Source organism: Eublepharis macularius, chromosome 1 (assembly GCF_028583425.1).
Source record: "Eublepharis macularius isolate TG4126 chromosome 1, MPM_Emac_v1.0, whole genome shotgun sequence".
NCBI lineage: Eukaryota > Metazoa > Chordata > Lepidosauria > Squamata > Eublepharidae > Eublepharis > Eublepharis macularius.
The window spans coordinates 216,418,301-216,439,395 of NC_072790.1; the positions used below are offsets into that span (position 1 = coordinate 216,418,301).

Genomic DNA, 21,095 nt, shown 5'->3' on the forward strand with positions numbered 1-21,095 from the left:
TGAGATCCTGTTTGTAGTCTCCGACAAGGATGTCAAACCCTTTCGATCATCTGAAATTAGTGTGATTTAACGAGTGGTCCTTTCTGTTTTATTAGCACCCTGTAAAAATTATATCGCCAAGCCAATGGTTTGTGATGTCTTAATCAATATAATTTTTAAGGTCAGGAGGAAAGGGAGGTGTCACAAATGTGTTAACCTTAGCTATGTTTTACTGACAGGAGATTCCGCTAAAGATTACTGTGTGCCAAGAGAGACATAATAGACCCAAACCAATGCAATCAGGCAAATGCATTTCTGCCATTTTGTTTTTTTCAGGTCCTCACAGCCTGCAGGCGAAATTCAGACAGACAAAAAGTATTTGATTTAAATCCCAGCTAGACATGACAATAAATGTGTGGTTGTTGCCCAAAAGAAAAAAAAGGTTCTAGCTCTCTCCTCTTCTTCTGTAACCTCTAGAAGAAATAATCTCATATCATGACAAGGTTTCTTATTTCCTCATCAGCAGCCAGTGACACAGGAAGTGTCATGCCACAACAGAAAGGGAGAGCTAGACATGGGACTGCCATTTTTAACAGCAGCCACACATTTATTGTCACAATTAGTTTGGCCCTCAGTGTACCACATAATGAAAGCAGCCCCCCTCTCAATCAGACATTTGCATTGTGACTGACCCATTGGTGAAACCCAAAGTAATGTGTTGACCTTAAAAAATGTCTTCTCCTTTGTCTCACGGTGTGGCCTTTATATTTTCCAGACTCAGAACTTAAGTTTTACCTCATCTTGCAGCACAGAACCCACAGGGGAATGCTGAGCATACGACAGAGGGTGTTTTCAACTCATGGGAGCTGTATTTGTTCTCCCGAGCTTTTAAGCAAAGAGTGTTGTGCTGTTGTTTTCTATATTGTGTTTGAATGAGAGTCCTGTTTTGTGTGGCATTCAGTTTGGCTCTTATTTATTATCCTTAAATGCTGATTTTAGAAAACGTTTCCCTTGCTGCTTGTTTTTATGTAATTTCTGCTGCATTGTACTTTTATGGATTTGTATGTTATAGTGATTTAGTTTTAACATTTTGTTAGACCCACTGAGAATTAGTGTTCTGGTTGAAGGTTCACTGATCCTTTGCAGGATCTGAGAATGTACTCAGGAATGCTCCAGAATCCCTCTCCAATGCAGAGGGGTTTCTATAGCACTCAGTGGAGTAACACTAGTTCGTTCTTCAAGAAATACATATACTGCCCCTTATTTCTCAAGAAGAGCTGTTTGTGTCAGATTTATAGCTGTGGAAGCTAATTAAATTCTGCATAGGTGCAGAATCCATATATGTGCCTGCCCAGACTACAAAGATCTATTCACCCATATTACTTTTAACTCTATAGATCTATTGTTTTCTCTTTTGCTCCTTTTCTTTCCTTGTTTCCCTTTCTACTTCTTCCAATGAGATCCCATTCCCATACTATTTCTCGTAGGTGCTGCATTTCTATGGCCCTGTAAACGTGGGAAGGAGCCAATGAGGACCAACAAATGCACCATCCCCCCTAATGTAAGATTTGGTCCTCAGGATGTAATTAATAAGGGCGAGAAAGTATTTTTCCAAAGGCAACAGGAAATGGGAGAGGGGGAGCTTGTCTTCACAGAAGTCATCTCCAGCCAGGTTGTTTTAGAGGCAACTTTTGTCAGTGTTCTCTATAGAGTGTGTAAGTCTAGGGGCCAAATCAGCATCCAGTACTAAGTTGACTGGCCATTTTACTGTCTACCTGCTAACTTTCACATTCCCTCACTATACTACTCAGTACCCTTGAATGTTACTAATCATGGGAACCAATCCAAACACACTTTTATACACCTCAGTTTTTCAATATGGCCATAGCTCTATACGATTCTCCAGAAGAAATGCAGATTCTCTGTCTTGCGCAACCTGGTTTTTGTGCTGCTTTGTGTTAACTAAATGGGTTTTAGCTCACTGCACAAATGATGGGCAATATATTTCTTAACAGTTCTTAAAAGAAAACTCCATGTCTAGAAGCAGAAAACCTCTGAATCCCAGCATTAGGAGGCACCATCAGGGAAGGCCTTCGCCTCTATGTCTTGTTTGTAGACCCTATAGTACAACTAGTTGGCTGCTGTCTGAAATGGGATACTGAACTAGATGGACCACTGGCCTGGTCAGGTAGGGATGTGTTCTTCTCAACACATCCTAACGCCTATGTTCATCATCTGTTTTTCCTGGTGAGCCCAGCCGTTCTTGTTGCACAATCACAGTTCAACACAAACACATCTCATTTTGTAGTCATTTCTTATTGTTCCAAACATAAAGTGAAGCATGTCATGGCCCGACCACCCTCCCCCCCATAAAAGTACATATTTAAGCAACAGAAATGCAGTACATCACAATCAGCATCACTCAGTTGTGTACACGTAATACATGAGGCAGTCGGGATTTCCACATGAACTTTGACAGGAATAAATACCAATGTGGTTGTTATAACATGGAATTGTGAACATGACTTCAGTACTTGTTCTGGAAAGTATGCTGTCCATAGCTGTGAATGTCTCATGTTGAAAGCACATATTTTGATTAAATTTAGAAGGGTTGGTTTTTATGGTTATTAAAGACCCATTTTGGGCTATGAGGCCCAAAGCTCAACGACAGAGCAACTGTTTTGCATGTTGCATCAAGTCTCTGCTCAATCCTTATTATGTCCAGTGAAAAGATCTCTGATAGCAGGGCTGGCCCAATACCTTGGAGACCCACTACCCTATAGCCCTATAGACATTCTAGGGCTAAAGAGACCAATGTTCTGACTCCAGTATAAGTTAGCTTCCTCTGTCCTAAAAACAAATGAACAAAATAATCTGAAAAGATCACAGCTGAATCCATGCCATCAGCACTGCAGTTGATTTGCACAGTAACTCTGAAGAAGGATGCGGATGCTTCCAGTAGACATCTTACCCCTAATATCCACAGAGGTCTCTTTATATATGGGGAAGAGTGCAGCATGGGCTATGACACACAGAACTGTTATTTGAATGACTCCTCCCAAACTTAGTAACATTGGAGGCTTGCATGCAGAGGACTTAAAAGAGGTGAGGGTAGCCTACGAGAGGGGTTGCTATTCACTAATCCTAGAGAAAAATAGCAGTGGATTGGAACGATCCCTACCTCCCCTGCTATCTCACCTCTTTTCTTTGGAAAGGACCAGACAACGAGGGGAGAACCAAGTTCTAAGGACACACATCCTCAGAACCCAGTTCACATCCCTTGTGTACCCCCCCAACACTTCTGTGCATATTGTTGCAGATCTCACATTGTTGTCAGATAATAGTCATATATTAAAGACATTACTTTATTAGGACAACAAAGCATAGAGGCAACTGAGCTAAGTACAACTTCTTCTCAGGTTGTCCACTCTCTCAGGGTAATGTTAGACAGCATCATGCTCTGCAGCATGGAGGACCCTCCTCTCTACGGCAAATGGAGTGGGGGTGGTGCTGACCTCAGGCATGCGCATTCTCTGCCACTGTGTAAGCTTTCTGCTTCCTCTGAAATCCTGCCTTCTGGCACCTGTTCTGAGATCCTTGCAGTTACAGCACAGAGCCAGAAGGAGAAATTAGGCAATGCGGCTTGATTGAGAGGGGAAATGGAGAGGCACGAAGCCCTCTGAACAGAGTTGTGGGGCCAGATGTGTAATAACGCCTATCTTTGCACTGCTGGCAAGCAAAATGCCTTCCCTCCAGTCACTACTATCGGATTAAACTGATATAATGAAAAGGTAAGTCACCACTGACCCAATAACAGTCTTGGCATGATGTAATATTCGACAGTGCTTGATCCAAGTCAAGTAATAGCTGGTTAATCAATCATTATCTAACTGGTCAAAATAAACAACATCCCAGCCCTATGGTCAATGGCACAGGCAGGGAGAAAAAAGAAACCATGTTTTTGAGTTACCAAGACACACAATAGCTCTTGGCTTGGCAGCTGCTCCTTGAGTTGACTTCTAAAACTGGTCAGGGTTGTGCAGTGAACACGGAACAGCATTCTAAATGTCTGTGCATGTGAATTTTGACACTATCCGCTTGTACGGGGCCACCTTCATATGGGTGCAGTCATGAGCAATGTTGTCTCATTTTGTTCTCTTCCTGTAGTTTTCCTTGAGGGGGAAAAGGGTGTGTGGGAGCCTATTGTGTGAACACACCCTAGCACTAACACTGGTCTGCACAGAATTCACCTTAGAAAAGTACAAGAGAATTACCCTGTGCCCCCCTCCCTGTTGTGTCTTGTTGAGTAAGAGTCCAAGGAATTACTTTATACCATTGAGACAGACCATTGGTCCTCCAAACGCAATCCTCTCTATTCTGACCAGCAGTTATTCTTCAGTATCTCAAATTAAAATATTTCCATTTTGTACATTTTCAGTTTATAAAATCATAAATTGTAAGAAACTTACAACTACTGATTTATTTCTTACAGGCCTTTGTTGTGTCACGAATTTTGCATGGGTAGATGGACTTGTAATATTTTCTGTGGGCTGCTTACTTTTCTGGTGTACTTGTTTGCCGGGCCATTCTACCGACATTTTTTAAGGAGGCTTTCCCAGTGCTGGTTTAGAAATGGCCTACAAGATTGTCAAATAATACTTTTAAAAAACTGTATCGATCACAGAAAGCTCTTGCTAGAGGATTGTTTTTAATGATATGGGTTTTTACCATATTAAAAATATATAAATAAAGAGTCCTTCAGGCAGGCAGGGGGGGTGGGGCTCTGTAGGATGCTGCCTTTTGCATGGCGACTCCTGAAGCTGTTCTGCCAGACAGCATCACAAACTAACCCAACAGCAATCCCCACTTGGATGTCACATACGTGGCGCACATCCCCATTGCACTTCACATTCTCTCAGAATTTAAGCGGCCTTGAGCTTCCATCCGGAAATTGCCACACATCAGGAGTCCCCTGGGCGCTACGCCAACCTACAAAAAAAGGATGGGGACAGAGGAAAAAAAATAGGTGTAATATGGACCGAAAGGCAAATTATTCCTGTTTACAATTATGCAACACACTGAGTGATGAGGTGGTCTACGTGAACATGTGTGTGTGGTCATCCAAGAGAAAAAAAACTCTCATTTTATCTAGCAGAGAAAGGCTGTAGCCCCAATCTGGCTCTAGATACATACACAGCTAATTATGCACATCAAGGAGTGGCTCTGGGTTGGAAAATGCACCTCCGCAGGCATCAAAAGATGCATACAATGAGTAGGCATGGCTATTAAGACATGAATGCAGATATGCATCTGCACTGGCTGTGCACATATGGAATTCCCTTGTTGGATCAGGGCATTTGCATCAAGCTCAATGTACAGCATATTCATGAAAATCAAATCAAAGTCTTTACAAGGTCTTTGCTGACAAGAAGGGCTGGTGTCCAGTCCCACAGAGTTCTTGTAACATGAAATTTGGGTGAATTCCTTATGCCTGTCAAGATTCTTCAGGTTTGACAGGAGCTGTGGATGTAGGATTTGTTCTGTCCATATCCTTTTTTCTTGAGTGCGCTGCTCTTTTGTTTCAAAGCGATGCAACAGTCTTTTTCACAAAGGTGGCCAGATTCAAGAAGAGGTATTACACTGATAACAGCAGATCGTTGGACAGGGCTTAGTTATTCGAAGGGAGGTGAAGGATGATATTTCCTGTGGTCAAAGCTACAAGAAATGAACTGTATGGGATACCAAGAGAGTCTGAGTACACAGGTACTTACTACATCCCTATAAAACTCAATATGGGCATGTCTTTAATTACAACGTCATTCTTCCTATGACACATTTTCAAACCCAGGAGCTGGTCACAGAAATGCTCAAGTGTTGTTAGTTCATAACACAGGAAATGACCCCAATCAAAGACATCGAACCTTTCAAGTGCCAAACACCAGATGAATTCTTCCTGAATTTATGAGATTGCTCCAGACAGTTCTTAGTAAAAATCAGAACATTGTATCTGGGCTGTACCATTTCAGGCATTTAGTGAGGGTTCCGAACAAAAATATTCCCTTCTCACAGAAGACTAGGATTCATGATTGACTAGAACCCTTTCCCCCATAACATCTAGTTTTTTAATGTGGAGGGATTTTTGAACCCCCCCACCTTCAATCTGAAACAGTATAACTCAGACATGTCTGAGAGAAGTACAGGTAGTTCTGTTAGCATTTTTTTTATAGTTTCAGAATTTTCATTTGTCAAAAAAGTCCCCTCAAACCAGCAGAAGGCTAACAGCACCAGGATTTTGTGGAATGGCTTGACCTTCTGAGGTTTATTGCTACTGAAAATTTTGAAGCCGGTATTTTTATTACCTGTCCTACCCCACACCCTCCCCATCACTCTTATTTATTTAGATATCTTTTTTCCTGCCCAAAAAGCGTCTTGGGAGTGTAAGTGAGGCATACAGAGCATCCCTTCAGTTTAAGAATACATTATAGCCACCATCAAAATCCCTTTCAGAAATCTAACAAACAGTGAATAGGCCTCAGTGGTTCATGCCTTTACAACACCATTAATTTATCACAATGTTAGAAAAATGTCACATTTTGTATTACTGTTTCCGTTTGGGCCACAATACATTGTCATCTCAAAGTTATGTTGTTACTCTACTTGTATGTTGCTTGGTTCTTGTTGACTATGCTTTCCTCTCAATGTTGCTGATATTTAAGCTTTCCTCCATATAAGCTTATAAAAGGTGGTCTTGCCTCAATACAGGGTATGTTTTGAAAACAAAAGTGAAATAACAATTCAAGGTTAGGAACATTCTTTAACACTTGAAACTTTCTGGATGTTTCTTTCCATCAATCTATGCTACTGCCTCAACTGTACAAACTGGAGTTTAGCAGTCCATACTGACATGAATGATATTTCCCTCTACATTCAATTCTGTGATCTCCACAGGAATATTTTTTAGTTTGCTACATACCACAATACATGTATATGTGAAATGAAAAGCATGGCCTGAGGAAATGTATACATTGACTCTTGAGGGTAGTCCGGCAGGCAGAACCTTTGTTAGCAGAGTTATTAAATACGTTCTAAATTCATTATTTTATGCCATTTTACTTCATAGGCTCAGTATAGCTCACAGTAATGTCAGTGCTTCCCTCTAAAGGGCTCACAGTCTCAGTGATGAGTATGGATGGCATGAGGAAACAAAATAAAAAACAAAAAAGTCCCCTCTTAATTTTTTCCCTCTATTTTCCCATTCTTCCAAAACATTCTTCTCTTGATTTGAGCCAAAGTTGAAGGGACAGCAACGGTGCCTCTACTCACATACTCACTTCCATGTGATAATCAAAGGGCTCTTCAACTTCATCCTAACAGCGGAACTATCACAGTTCTTCTGTCAAAGTTGTTACTCTTACCTGCCTCATTCCCCTGTGCAAGCTAAGACACAAGAAATGAGACCGGAAGTGCAATCCTAAGCAGGTCTATTTAGAATCCTACCGAAGGCTATTCAGTGTGGCTAACCTTCTAAAATGCATTCTTAGGATTTCAGTGGGAATTGCTGAAGTGTGTAACATGATAAAAATTATCCTCTGACAGCTGCCTGTACTATGAAGGATGGGACTAATGAGCCTTTGGTTGTGTCAAAACTGTTTGAATTGCCTAATTTTAGTGGTGAGATTAAAATAGCCTTTGCTCGTGTCTTGACTCTTGTAACAGAAAGTGGTCAAACTAAATGTGTGTACCTATGACTGGCAGTGGGAGAGGAGACCCATGGTGTGATGCAGTGGTTAAATTAGGGCTAGGGAGATCAGAGTTGAAATCTCCACTCAGACACTGGTTATGTTCAGGCTAGTCACTCTCTCTCTCAACCTAACTTCTCAAGGTTGTTGGGAGGATAAAGAGAAGGCACACCACCATGTACACTACCTAAGTTCCTTGTAGGAAAGGTGAGATAAAAATGTAATATATCAATGGGGGGGGAGGCTAAATTGAAGTCTCTAAGTTGTCAGCCATCTACTACTAAAGAGGAAGGCAGACCTTTATTCTAATTGCTATTCATACATGGACTTGCTGGCTTACACAATGGGACTTGTAATGGCTATTGCATCGAGTTGTCGTAACAAATAATTCTCTGCACTGTGTAAATATTACAGAAAATATTAACAATTGTGATTAAGCTGTGAGAGAGTTTTGGTAAGCTAATCTGCATTTCTAGAATCTTTGGGCTATGTCAGTACATCCAATGATTCTAGTTTTTTTCCCAATGTGAAATACAAAAGGTATCATTCAATTATTCTAGAGTTGTTAACATGGTTTCCAGAAACATTAAAACATATTTGTTCATTCAGACACTGATTATCTATACAAATAAGGACAAGACACATATGGTTTGACAAAGTTACATGACATTCTATACATGTATAGTGTAATGAAAAATTAAACAACAGAAATAAGGGGTTCATAGCCAGATGAGCAATTAATAATATCAACTTGCCACATCTAAAATCTCCTGTTGTGGTACAGAAGACTTTATATAAAACCAGTGCAACAGAATGGTGCGTACCACTTCATGAATGTTTAATGACAATGCTTCCAAATAATGTCTTAGCCAATCAGCATCACAGACCACAAGAGCAATATAATATAGATGGATTCTGCCTGGTACCAGGACGTTGGTTTTCTTAGATTGCAGCGTAATTACTCACGATCCTGTACACATAGAGGTCCAGTACATTTGACTGTTCCAATCAAAAAGAGAGGAATTGTGCAAGTTCGGTTTGTGTACCTCTAAGTTTCTACATGGAGGGCCCATCTCTCACATCTCAAGTATGAATGAATGGGAATGTGCACCTATCCCTCTACTATACCTGAAGGATGCGTGTGAACTGACTCTCTGTTTCTAAGGCCAAAGTTTGCATTCAAATATCAATTCACCCGAAAATCCTGAATTTTTAAACATGCATGCTGTCTTTGCCTCTTTCATAATTGAACATGGCAGAATATTTGTTGCAAACCAAACTGAATAGAGTTATACTGAGGAAAATTCATAGTGATTACCAGAACTTTGGAGTCTTCAAAAGACCACAGTAGTCTTGACCAGTAAGAGCCATGGACACATCAGTGTGTAAAGAAATACTGTACATGGAGCCCAATAAGAACCTAAAATGTTTTCTATACCCACGTTGCTTTCAGATATGGAGTGGCAATTGAGTAAAAGGTGACCATGGTCATCTAGTTGAGCCCAAATGCAGAGAGGAAAAAGGAAATTATGGAAGGTTTAACAAAGTGGAAAGGGAGAAGATAATCTGCTGTTGAATATTCCATGATTCCTCAAAGAAATGAGTTTTTAAAAGATTTATTTTGACTGCACTTGGCTTCTGAGGGTGGCAAGACACCTGAGAAGAGCAGAGAGACTGCTGTGAGATCTGTCACTGGGCAGAAGGTGGAAGGGTGAATTTTTGAATCTTCCTTATACAGATGATAAGTGAAGTCAGAATTCTGAAGAAAAGCAGCCAAGGAGTTGCCAGATAGCTAGTGAGGCCGTGACTTGATGGTAAAGTATTTGCTTTGTGTGCACAAGATCCCAGATTAAATCTCTGGCATCTCAAGTTAAAAGCATCAGGCAGTAGGTGATGTTGAAGACCTCTGCCTGAGATCCTGGAAATGCACACTGCCAGTCAGGAAAAAGGCAAATTAGACCTAAACCCAGAGATCTCTTTAAACAAGGGAAGGTTGGTATCAGATGCTCAAGGAAGAAAGAACATCAAGGACTATAGAAAGATTAGTTGCATCAGAGATACCATCCAGGCCAGACAGTAGTTTTAATGGAACAGAAATGGGGAAAAGGCACAAAGGGAAGGGAAAGAGTTCATAGACCATGCACAGCCAGTCTAGACCCTATATTTGCTGTAAAGATTGGCTTTCCCATAGCAAATTCTCATATTTATTTATGTAAAGATATTTATGGACTGACTTTCATCATCACAGAATGCATCATGTGACTTGGGACCCTCACACTGGGATTGCCCCTCGATGGCATTTGCTAGCAAGACCAGGGAAAACTTACATCAATTTGTTGATCTATATTCAAATTTTAGTTTGTTCTGTTCCAAACAGTATGGGCTTAAGGTGTTGATGCTTGCATGCAACAATTGGGCAATCTATCCAGGGTTGTCCACTGAGATCATGGCAAACATGCGTTTTGCTGATCTGCCTAAGAGGATCTAGCTATCCTGACCAGATTATATGTAAAGCTGCCTTGTATTGAATCAGACTAGTGGTCCATTAAGGTCAGCCTTGTCTACTCAGATTGGAAGCAGCCCTCCCGGGTCTAAGGTAGAGGTCTTTCACATCACCTACTGGCTGGTCCTTTTAACTGGAGATGATGGGGATTGAATCGGGAACATTCTGCTAGTCAAGCAGAGGCTCTTCCACTGAGCCACAGACACTCCCTAAGAATGGCTCACAGGTGAAGTTGATGGGGCGGGGGAGAGAAAAGACAGCATGAACAGGATGTGAGGATCCAGCCATGCCTGAATCTAGACCAGGAGATTGTTCTCCAGCCTGTAGTTAAGCTCTGACTATTTGTATCAATCACTCTGAAACAGCAAGATGTCTTAGGTCATCTCAAGTTTTCTTCCATAAGCTGTCGTCAAGAAATCAGAATATAAGGCTCAAACCCAACTGGATACTGGAAAGGATGAATAAAGAAGATGATGGGATTAGAAGGAGACAGAAATTTACATGGAAGCAAATGAGACATGGGCAACAGAGCACTAAGAAGAAATAGGCTAGAAATCAATAGAACTCTGGTGCAAGAGCCAGTAAGGCATGCTGAGAGGCCCAGTCCTAATCAAATGTTTCTTTCCTTAGAGGAACACCCATCAAGGGGCGGGGTGGGGGGGACATGTAAGAAGTTCACATAGTACAGAAAACATATTTTGCAAGGAAGAGCCAGAAACATTGCCTACTTCTGCTCAAAGATCTTTCCACATGGATCTGGAGCTACTGGTGTAACATTCTTCACGCACATCATTTCTGCAGAGAAAAATATTACATTGGGAGTCAGGAAAGAACCTAGAAAACAAATTCAAGAATGTGATTATAAAGGTGCAGTAAGGGATTCGTATGATGCCGGAAAGTGACTGCAGCAGAGAAAGAAGGTGTATCCATAGTATAGACTTAAACTGGCTTCACAGTCATGTCCTACTCCAGGAAACTGTAATTGAGTTAGAGGGATCTCTGCTACAGAATTCTCAGCATCTTCTCCAAACAACAAGTCCCAGGAGCCTTTGGAGAAGCAATACACTGAAATGAATCTGATATATATTTCTACTGTATGGAACATTTTGCTTCCAAGAGGTGGCTCCAGTGATGATTCCCTCTGGTGCATGTAGTAGAAATGCTTTGATCAGAATGAGCCAGCTACTGTCCTTTCTCATAGATAGCCCTCATGTGAATAACATCCATGTGGTAGTTGCCCATAGCACATGATTTGTTTCTGATATCTCCATTTAAAGAGTATCAGGTAGGAGGAAGTGAGAAGACCCTTGCCAGAGACATTAGAGGGCCATTGCGAATTAGAGATCAATCAATCAATCAATTACCTTTATTGGCATTAGAGAATTAGAGATACTGTGCCAATGGTCTGACCTTATAAGACAACTTCACAGATTCATACATTTTTCTGGGAACTCAGCTGTAATGCTTGGAGCAGAATACAAAACGTAGGGTGAGTGACCCATTTTGAAGGACTACTTATGCATATATGCTGTCCAGAAATGTTAAAACTATAAAAATGTTTATTACAGAACATAACATCTAAATTATGTAACATCTTTATCTACATCTTAAAAACTAAAGCCAATATCCCTCTAAATATGGTCATATATTTTGCAGAGTACAAAAACAATTTGATAGACCAGCATTAAAAATATTTAAATGGAACTTTCAAATTATTTTAAAACCTGTTTTTCCATCGAATTTTCTGTGGCCACAGAACTTTCTCTGTCATTCAGCTACCTTTTAAATGTACTAATTTTCAGAACTGCATTTTGAGTTTTGAATCTGATTTCATGTGCAGCACAATCCTAGGCCAAGTTACTCCCGTCTAAACCCACCAGTTTCAGTAAACCTGCATACAGTTGCACTGTTGGAGGCTACCTTTGGCGGAAAGACAGGGTGTGCATTTAAATTCGACTTAAAAAGCTGTGCAGAACAAAAGCAGAATCTATTCAATAATTAAATGAAGCAATGTATACCAATATGGTATACATTGTAGTATATTATATTTTTGCATAATTTAAATATTTTTAGATGGCATACAGAGCACAAGCTTTGCATGTAGAAAGTTCCCTGATTATTCCCCACTAACTCCGGTCTAAAATGTCAGATAGTAAGCTGGGGAACACCTTGCTATGCTGGAGAGCCACTCTAAGATGAAGTAAAAAATATTGGACTGATGGTCTGACTTGGTGTGAGGCAGTTTTGTATGCACTGCGCAGTGAGGTATGTGGCCTGTTGTACTTTTAGGATCTGTGGCACAGCACAGCACTTGACCCGGAGAACTATATAAGGGAAAGAATGTAAAGGACCACCTACTTCCGCATATTCCTGTCCATCACTTAAGGTCTTCGCCACAGGCTCTGCTTCGTCTTCCATCTGGATTAGAAGCAATAAAGGTCTAGTAACTAGACCTTCTCAGCATTAAGACCCCTACTGTGAAATGCCCTCCACTCTCCAGTTATTTGCCTAGTTCTAGACTTGATGTGTTTTTAGAGTCAGCTAAAGATGTTTTTGTTCACCTGGGGCTTTTGTTTTATGGTTACTCCACTGGCTTCATTTATTTTTGATCTTGTAGTCTGTACCATAGATTACTCTTCCTCTCCCCGCCCCCCGGATTTTTCTTGCTCGGCTGTTCAGCTTGCGTTAAATCTTGCCACAATGACTTGGTTTGTGTGACTTAGTCTTAAGTTATAATATGCCTGTGCTGTTTTAGATGTTATGGCATTTGGGTGGGGTTTTAACATCTACTCTATGTTTTGTTGTTGTTGAAAGACACCCCAAGAGCCGCTGGGCTGAGGAATGGGATATATCATATTAAGTAAATGAAAAATAAAGATAGATCAATAAACATAAAACTACCACTATATCTTTCAGCAGAGCATGCTTTGATGTGTCTTAAGTTTCTCATTACTCATATAATGATGGATAATCATATCCTTGCAGCGGATGCCAGTACGAGGGTTGGAGTGTGAATTGGGTCACAAGCCACAACCTTGCTGTGCATGCCACTAGCGTCTTAAGGATCTCCTTTCCGCATTAGGGGGAGAGTAACACTGACCTGCCTTAAAGGGGTGGTACGTGGTTTACTGGCATGATGTCTGTGAAACTCTAATGAGCACTAGGCATTTTTTATTATCAATTTGCATTTAAAGCTCTGCACAGACTTCCTTCCATGGAGAGAGAAACTCCACACTAACAAACAATATGTAAAGATAGAGATTTATCACCCAAGCTCCTGCAAACATGAGTTCCATATGCGTATCAAGGTTCTAGGGGACTTTTGATCCCAGCTGGCATGTCATAAATTAGTGGAGTTCTAATACATAAAGAGAACATAACTGGGCATACACCACTATATTCCATGTCGTCACCATATATCTGTCATTTAGTTTCAATAAGCATTCTTAAAGGATGGTTAACTAAATTCTCCTTTCCATAGCTTTAGAGGGAACTCTAATGTGTCCTCTGAAATGGCAAGAGGCTGAAGGAAAGGCTAAAAGCAACCTCATTCATTTGGGGCAGTGTCAGATCGATAAGCCAGTGCTGACCCAGTCTGGGAAGTTATCATAAACCAGGCTGGTGACCACACCAAGCTACAGTGTGGAGCATACAACTTGCTTGTGCGCTGGTGTTCAGCCAGTGTACAACTGAGCTGCAGTGCGTTTTAGCTCACAAGGAGGTTACTTGCACCTTAGTCCACTATCATATTAAAACCAACCCAGGCCAAGCCACAGTGCTCTGGACACAGGAAAAAAAACCCAAGGTCATTTCCTTAGTTAAATGGGTGTATCATGAAAAGGCATTTGGTTAAAAACAAGGCAACAAAAAATTGCTACCGAAAAGACAGCAGTGTTATGACTTTTACCCCCCACCCCTTCACAGTTCCGTTGCGCCAGGAAGAGCAAGAGACGGTATCACAGAGGTATGTGTTTTTAATAAAGCAAATAGATGCTGCAACATGCAGTATTCGTAAAATTTGACAACATATACAGACCTCTCAGGAGGAAAAATATATATATATATATATATATGTAATCAGAACCAGAGTCCAGATATTTAAAGACAATGTATACACAACGTTTTGATAAAACCTATCCATTGTACAGAATATATAAAAAGAAGAGCAGCTCTTGCCCCTGGTTTCTTTCCAACTGGACCAATGTGGTAAAGTAGTTTCCCCAGCTGGGGCTGATCTTGGATGCAATAGCTGCATACCCTAAGAGGAGCCTCTGTTCTCATGCATGTGCGCCTGTGAGCAGTTTCTGCTTTTGCTACATCATCATGTGGCATGGCAGAAACCAGATCTTTCCAATTTACCTATCAAGTTGGGATTTAGTTTATTTTAAAGCAGGCGAGAGGGAGGGGGTTGATGAGGTGGTACCGTACAGGGAGTTGCATATATTATTTAGTTTATGAGCTTGTCTGTGATTGTACACAATGGTGCAAAATGGGGAAGAAGGGGGGTGGGGGAACTGGGTTGAGTCCCTTTCACAGACAAAGTATGAATGATTTGGATGTTGTTCCCAATAAGGTCAATTTTTATACTTTAGCTAAATGTATTCTCAGTAGGAGAAAAATGAGGGGGGGAGAGAAAAATCCAGATGGAAAAGAAATGTTCCCTTGGTTTAAAGGGGTGGGAGAATGAAATTTTTGCCATCAATATCAGACCAAAGACACTTTTCCAGGGGGGCAAAGCATTTTATTGCGATATAAATAGGGAGTTTTCTGGGTCTTTAGTTTAGACTACTAATGCATACATCAAAATGCCCCCATGAAGAAAACCCAGTGGTCTTCTCTTAAAATCTGTTTTTCTTGCTGAGGGAAATTTACAGACTGTGTCAAATGAGGACGCACAAAGCTTATGGTGTGTACTTTAAGCAATTTTTTTTTATTTTTATTTTTTCAATTAAGGGACAAAATGGGTGAATGAACAGGGTAATGCAGACAACTGCCCACTTAAAAAAAATAACCCCAAAAAACATAGACAGTGGTTTTCCCAATAGAATTTAACAAAGACTAGAAAAAAAATTACAGCAAAGAGCCAGGTTGTAAATGACCTTTGGTCATCCAAATAATAAAAAAAATAAAAAACCCAAAGAAAAATAAAAGATCAAATCTGACGGCTCTGTTCTGAACAGAGCACGTAAGCAATAATAAATAGTGACTTCCATAGTAAAAGATAAAATTTCAAGTTACGACAAACAGCTTTCATTACAGGAATAGAAAAGGCCCAATAATAACAAAATATTTTGCATTGCCATATACAAAAAAAGGTATCAACTTCAGTGGGGCTCTCTCTCTCTCTCTCTCTTTTTTAATATGCTTTGCATATGAAATCCTTTCCAATCTAAATATATAAAGCACCTTTTTAACTTTTTTTTTTCTTTTTGGCAATGGAAAAAAAATCTTGCAAAATTTGTTTAAAAATTTTTTTCCTCTCGTTCTATTTTTTGTCATTTTTTTCTTTTTACTGCATATGACGTTTAAGATGCTGGAATGTAAAGGGGGGTAAGAGAAGAAGAATGGGGGTCAAAGAGCACACTACAGAACAAACCAACATCATCACCTTGCATTACTGCATACAATATGGCAGCAGAAAACAAAGGAACCCCAAAAGAACCTTGGTATGTACAATCCTCTGTGACGCTTGGTTAGTGCGACATTCAAACAGATTTCCCCTCCCCCCCAAAAAAACTGCCATTATATGGCCTCTTATCTGTACAATGTCACACTATTGTAATTTTTTTTGAAACATACAAATAATTTGCACTATATTATCCTGCCAAATTAAAAAAATATACTGTGGCAGCCTGTTTTGTTTGTATGTGTGTGTGTATGTGTGTGTGTTTTTTCCACTACCAAAAAAAAAAGGTACATAGATACCTTTTTTGTAAGAGAAACAAGCAACAGTTAAAAATACAAGCTTCATTATAAATACTATATAGTGCCTACTCTAGGTGAACATTAAATTCAAATACCATTCTAGAAATTACAGAAAAGAGAGACCATAAATGTGTTTTTCTTCTTTTTTGTTTTTTTCTTCTTAGCATAGGAACCAACAGGAGTGTGCATTTTCCTATATTTAAGTACTATATATTCTTAAACCTTTCCCCAAATGCATTTATTTTACAACCTGAAGAGCTGTGTATATCCAAGGCATAGGATTTCCACTACTGGTTTTCAATGAAGAACAAGTCTTGTACACCACCAAGACAATGAACCCTAAAATACAGGTTTTTTTCTCCCCTAAACATAATGAAGTGTTTTTTTAAAAAAAATCATAACATTTATATTTTAAAAAGTTTTGTACAAAAAAACCCCCATCCTTGCACTGTAGGAGCAAGAGCAATCATTCATTATTTTTAATATAATGTAGGACCTGTTCCCATTCACAGCGCCGTAATAATGTTGCGTCCCAGTCATTAGTCAAGTAAACGGCAAGCTGGCAGAGTTTTTATTTTAATATCCTCATAAGTGAGATCATGCTCAATTTTTAATTTTTTTCATTAATTTTGCAATTTTTCCCTTAAAAGTATAGACCTGTAAACTGGGAAAATTGTACAGTGCATTTAAATTGTCCTATCTGAGCAGTCTTAAAAGATTTTTTATACTCAACCTGTGTACCTCTGATTAAAGGAAAAGATACAGACACGCCAGGCAGAGTCAAGTGCTATGTGAACATCCAACAGGGGCAGATGCTAGCTTAGTTAGAAAAAACAATGAATCCTTTTTCCATGTCAACACAACTACCACATAGCATATGACGAAAAACGAAAACCCAAAAACAAAATGAAGTACAATTTTTAGGGAGCACAGACATATACTGCTACTCTTTTAAAATTATCTTTTTTTTCAGAATGTCACACTTCAAGGCAAATCTTAATAGTTCATAGTTAATCATCATCATACCAATATTAGCTTATAACCTGTTCTTAGTTTTAAATGGCAAACAGTACCACTTTGTGCTAATAAATCACTATTTTTTGCTGTGTTATACTCAGTAAAATATTATTGCCCATCTCTTTATACGTCTCTCTCTCTCTCTCTCTCTTTAGAGATCAATAGATAGAAATACGGTAGGCAAGGCTGTAAGTTTCAAATTTGATTGTCAAGTTGACAACCAAGTGGGTCTGGATTTAATTGTTTTGATTCCTTTTCTTTTTCTTCTTTTTTCCTGTGACAGAATCACTAAAAGATATTATTAAAATCTTTATAAGATGAATTTTCTTCCTAGTTTATTTAATCACCTTTCAAGGCCTTCTGCACTTTCACATTCATTGTTGTTGTAAAAAAAAACATTCAAAGGGGTGGTAGGTAGATTGGGGGTTGCAGGAGTGACATCCTGTCTATGCCCCCCTCACTCTCCTGGAATAGAATCACTTTGAGTTAGACGACCATTTTTAAAATCAAAATGGGAGGGGGGGATTGAATGATGATTAACTAGGACTTATTGGACTTTCTTAATTTTTCCTTCTCCTTCTTAGTCTTTTATTATTAGGTAGCCACTGTTGTGAGATATACATAATAGAATTATCGGCTGGGTCCTAAGGACTCATTTACATTGCCCAGTGCGGAAGTTGAGCTACGAGTTCAAAACAAGTAGAGATGCCAACAACATGGCTTAAATAGATTCAAGGCACTCAGATTTCTGTTTTAAACCAAATGATAGTACAAATTTATCTTTTCTCTTATGTCCTTAATTTTCAATTAAAGGCCTTCTTTCCTCCCCATCGCCCCCTCAAATGATACGTTAAATTTTTTAAAGACAAAAGCCTAGATAACACTATGGATTTTTCCATTCCAGTGTTATTGGTCTGTCCATAGAGAGTTAATTCAAAGTACATTTTCCTCTATATGTTTCAAAACAAGACTGTATATGATATGGGTTACAGAATGTATGCAGCTTGGTAGGTTCTGCGTTTTAAACAACTGATGTTTAGTTTTCTTATAATTACTCTCTCCTTTTTCTTTCATGGAACCTTACTAGAAACAGCCATGAGGCTGTTGAGAGGTTTTTTAAAAATTTGTGTGGGTAGGTGGGGTTTGTTTGTTTTGCTCAGCAACGGATCAGGGGACAATTTTTTAAAAACAGCCATAACATACCATACATGCCATCCAATTAAAAAAATTAATAAACATACACAACATGTAAATTATTGCACAAGAGAAAGGCTCAAAGTTTGCGTAGTATTGCCCCAATACAGATCATGCATTCAAATGGTGGAAACAGAAAAAAAAGAAAGGAAAGAAAAGGAAAACAAAAACTGGTGTGCTGGTGACAAGCACTTTCTTAATATCCTTAACTTCCATTATTTTACTCACAAGGGACTAAAAAAAATCTCTACACGAGGGCCAGGAGAAGGTTTGGGGAAGAGAGGAAAAAGGGACACGTTAATATACCTCTATTCAGTTTTTATGTCATTATTCAAGACTCGATCACTGTGCCATTTTTTCATGTGTTTTTCCAGGGTACTGTACACGCTAAAAGGCATCTTACAAATTTCACATTTGTAAACGTCCTTCCCCACCTGACCATGCGTTTTCATGTGCCTGGTGAGTTTGCTACTCTGGGCGCAGGCGTAGTTACACAGCTCACATTTATAAGGCCTTTCCCCAGTGTGGCTTCTCCTGTGGACAGTGAGGTTACTACAGTTCTTGAAGACTTTTCCACAGTACTCACAAGTGTCGCTGCGTCTGCCCTCTTTTGAACTAGGCCTTCCAGGGCCTGGGCCACTAATATGCGGGGTGCTCCCTCCACTTCCTGTACCGCTGCGGCCTGATATCCCTCCATCCATCTCCCCGGGAGGCGTTGAGAAACGTAAACTTCCATTTTCTGAGGAGTGTTCTGAGGAGGAAGCAAAAGGCGATTGTCGGGAGTCTCCAAAGTTGAGGAATGGATCTTTTAGCTGCCTAGAGGCGGCGTACCCAGCTAGCCACTGGGAGTAAACATTTTCAGTGTTAGGCATAGCTGTAGCAGGTAGGTCAAATTCCTTCTCAAGTTTGATGCGTTTGGAGAAAGGACTTAGGGAACTGGGGCTACCCAAGAGCAGCTTTTTTGACAAACCTCCGGAGGCAGATTCACCAGGGGAACACCCCCGACCATTAATAGCGCCATCATCAATGCGATCAGATTCACCAGCTACTGAGTCTTCATCGCAAGTGTCTCTATGCACCTCAGATTCGGACAAATGTCCTCGTTTATGTTTCTCTCCAAGGACCTGATGAAAGGCCTCGCTGAAGTGCTGCATGGAACTCAGGACCATTCCTTGCATGACATCTGGCATAGAACGATTCTCCTCAACCGATCGGGAATTGTTTTCATGGTGACGAGCTGCTTCTAGATTAATGCCAAAGCCATAGTCTGGTCTTTCATTTTCAGTCAAATCCTCCTCTTCTTCTTCTTCTTCTTCCTCTTCTTCTTCCTCCTCCTCTTCCTCTTCTTCGTCCCCATTTTCTGGAATCATATTGGAGTCATTCTCACTCTTAAACTTGGCCACTACAGATTTGAGGGCACTGCTAGCACTGCCTACAAGATCGCTGGTTCCAGGCTCTGGGGAACTGGCTGTGGAGAGGCCATCGTCTGACTTCACTGTCATGGGGGACGATTTGTGCATATGGGTTTTCATGTGGCGCTTTAGCTTGCTTGCTTGAGTGCATGCATGGTCACAAAGGTTGCACTTGTAAGGTTTTTCTCCAGTGTGGCTCCTACGGTGGACAACTAAGTTGCTTTGAAACTTGAAGGTTTTTCCACAAAATTCACAGGACTTGGATTTGACAGGAGGCTGGGAAGGGGGAGGAGCTGACTGAAGAGGAGGAAGAGGTGGTGTTGCCAGAAATGGCGGCTTGCTGCCTGGTTGGAATGGTTGCAGTAACCTTTGCATAGGACTGGGCCGGTTTGGTGACAATGGTGGACTAGAGGTGTTTCCAGCTAACTCTCTAAGCCGTCTGGAAAAATCCATAGCTGGAGGCTCCATGGCCATGGGGTTGAGCCGCAGCACCCTGTCGAAGGCACTGGGGTGGTGGGTTGCAAGAGCCATTTCTTCAGCACCCAAGCGTTCTATGCGATGTGGATCCAAGTGATGCCTTGGAGGGGGACTAAACAAAGGCGGTGTGGGAGGAAAACGCCCTTCTCCAAGACCCGAAGCTTCTCTCGCTACTGATCCAGGTATTCTAAGCAAGTTAAAAGGATTATTGTCTGCAATGTGAATCCCATGAAGTGGTGGCTGTGAAGGGCATTCTGCACCTAGTCCTGATGGGATACCAACCCGCGGTGTCAGGGGACTTCCATGTTCACTTTCTAAGTAGATTCTTAATCCATGAGTGTTCTGTGCATGTTGCAAGAGAAACCAGGCGCTGTTGAATGGCTGTTTACAAGTTGTACATGTGTAGCTGCTGGGTTCATCTTTACCTGCAAAACAACATAACAATCGCATCAATGTTTAATCTTCAAATAGCTGCCTCAATGATTGACAATCACTGGGGCTTAATTTCATTTCTTGCAAGTCATTTTTTCCATAGTGTTACAGAAAATAAGATCAAGATTCGGGTCCAGTAGCACCTTAAAGACCAACTAGATTTCCAGGGGATGAGCTCAAGAGTCAGAGCCGAATCTTGCTCTTCCATAGACCACACTGTTACCCACCAGAAAATATGATGCACTTTAATGATAGTTTGACATACAACCATTAGAATATATAAATAGATATATTCAGAATATGACTGAGACCCACCCCCACCCCAGCGCACATTTAAGACTGTGGTCTAAGACCAAAATCAAACTGCTGCCTTTGGAGTAATTCTATTTTGACTTATGGAACTGCTCTGAAACCAAT

At 40.4% G+C, this 21,095-nt stretch overlaps 1 protein-coding gene across 4 annotated transcripts in view; it reads right to left on the reverse strand.

The window, feature by feature from the left end:
* Window positions 1–2,299: 2,299 nt before the first annotated feature.
* BCL11A (BCL11 transcription factor A) overlaps window positions 2,300–21,095 on the reverse strand; it is a 190,202-nt gene continuing 171,406 nt past the window's right edge. Inside the window, exons 3-4 of one of the 4 annotated variants that reach the window (XM_054987392.1) lie at window positions 18,944–20,671; window positions 2,300–4,968 (exon numbers count right to left, since the gene is read on the reverse strand). In XM_054987392.1, coding sequence (XP_054843367.1) covers window positions 4,895–4,968; window positions 18,944–20,671 — 1,802 coding nt within the window. In that variant the 3' untranslated portion in view covers window positions 2,300–4,894. Of the gene's footprint in view, window positions 4,969–14,177; window positions 20,672–21,095 lie in introns of those variants that run through there. The other 3 variants (XM_054987382.1, XM_054987373.1, XM_054987366.1) reach the window with 3 other exon arrangements.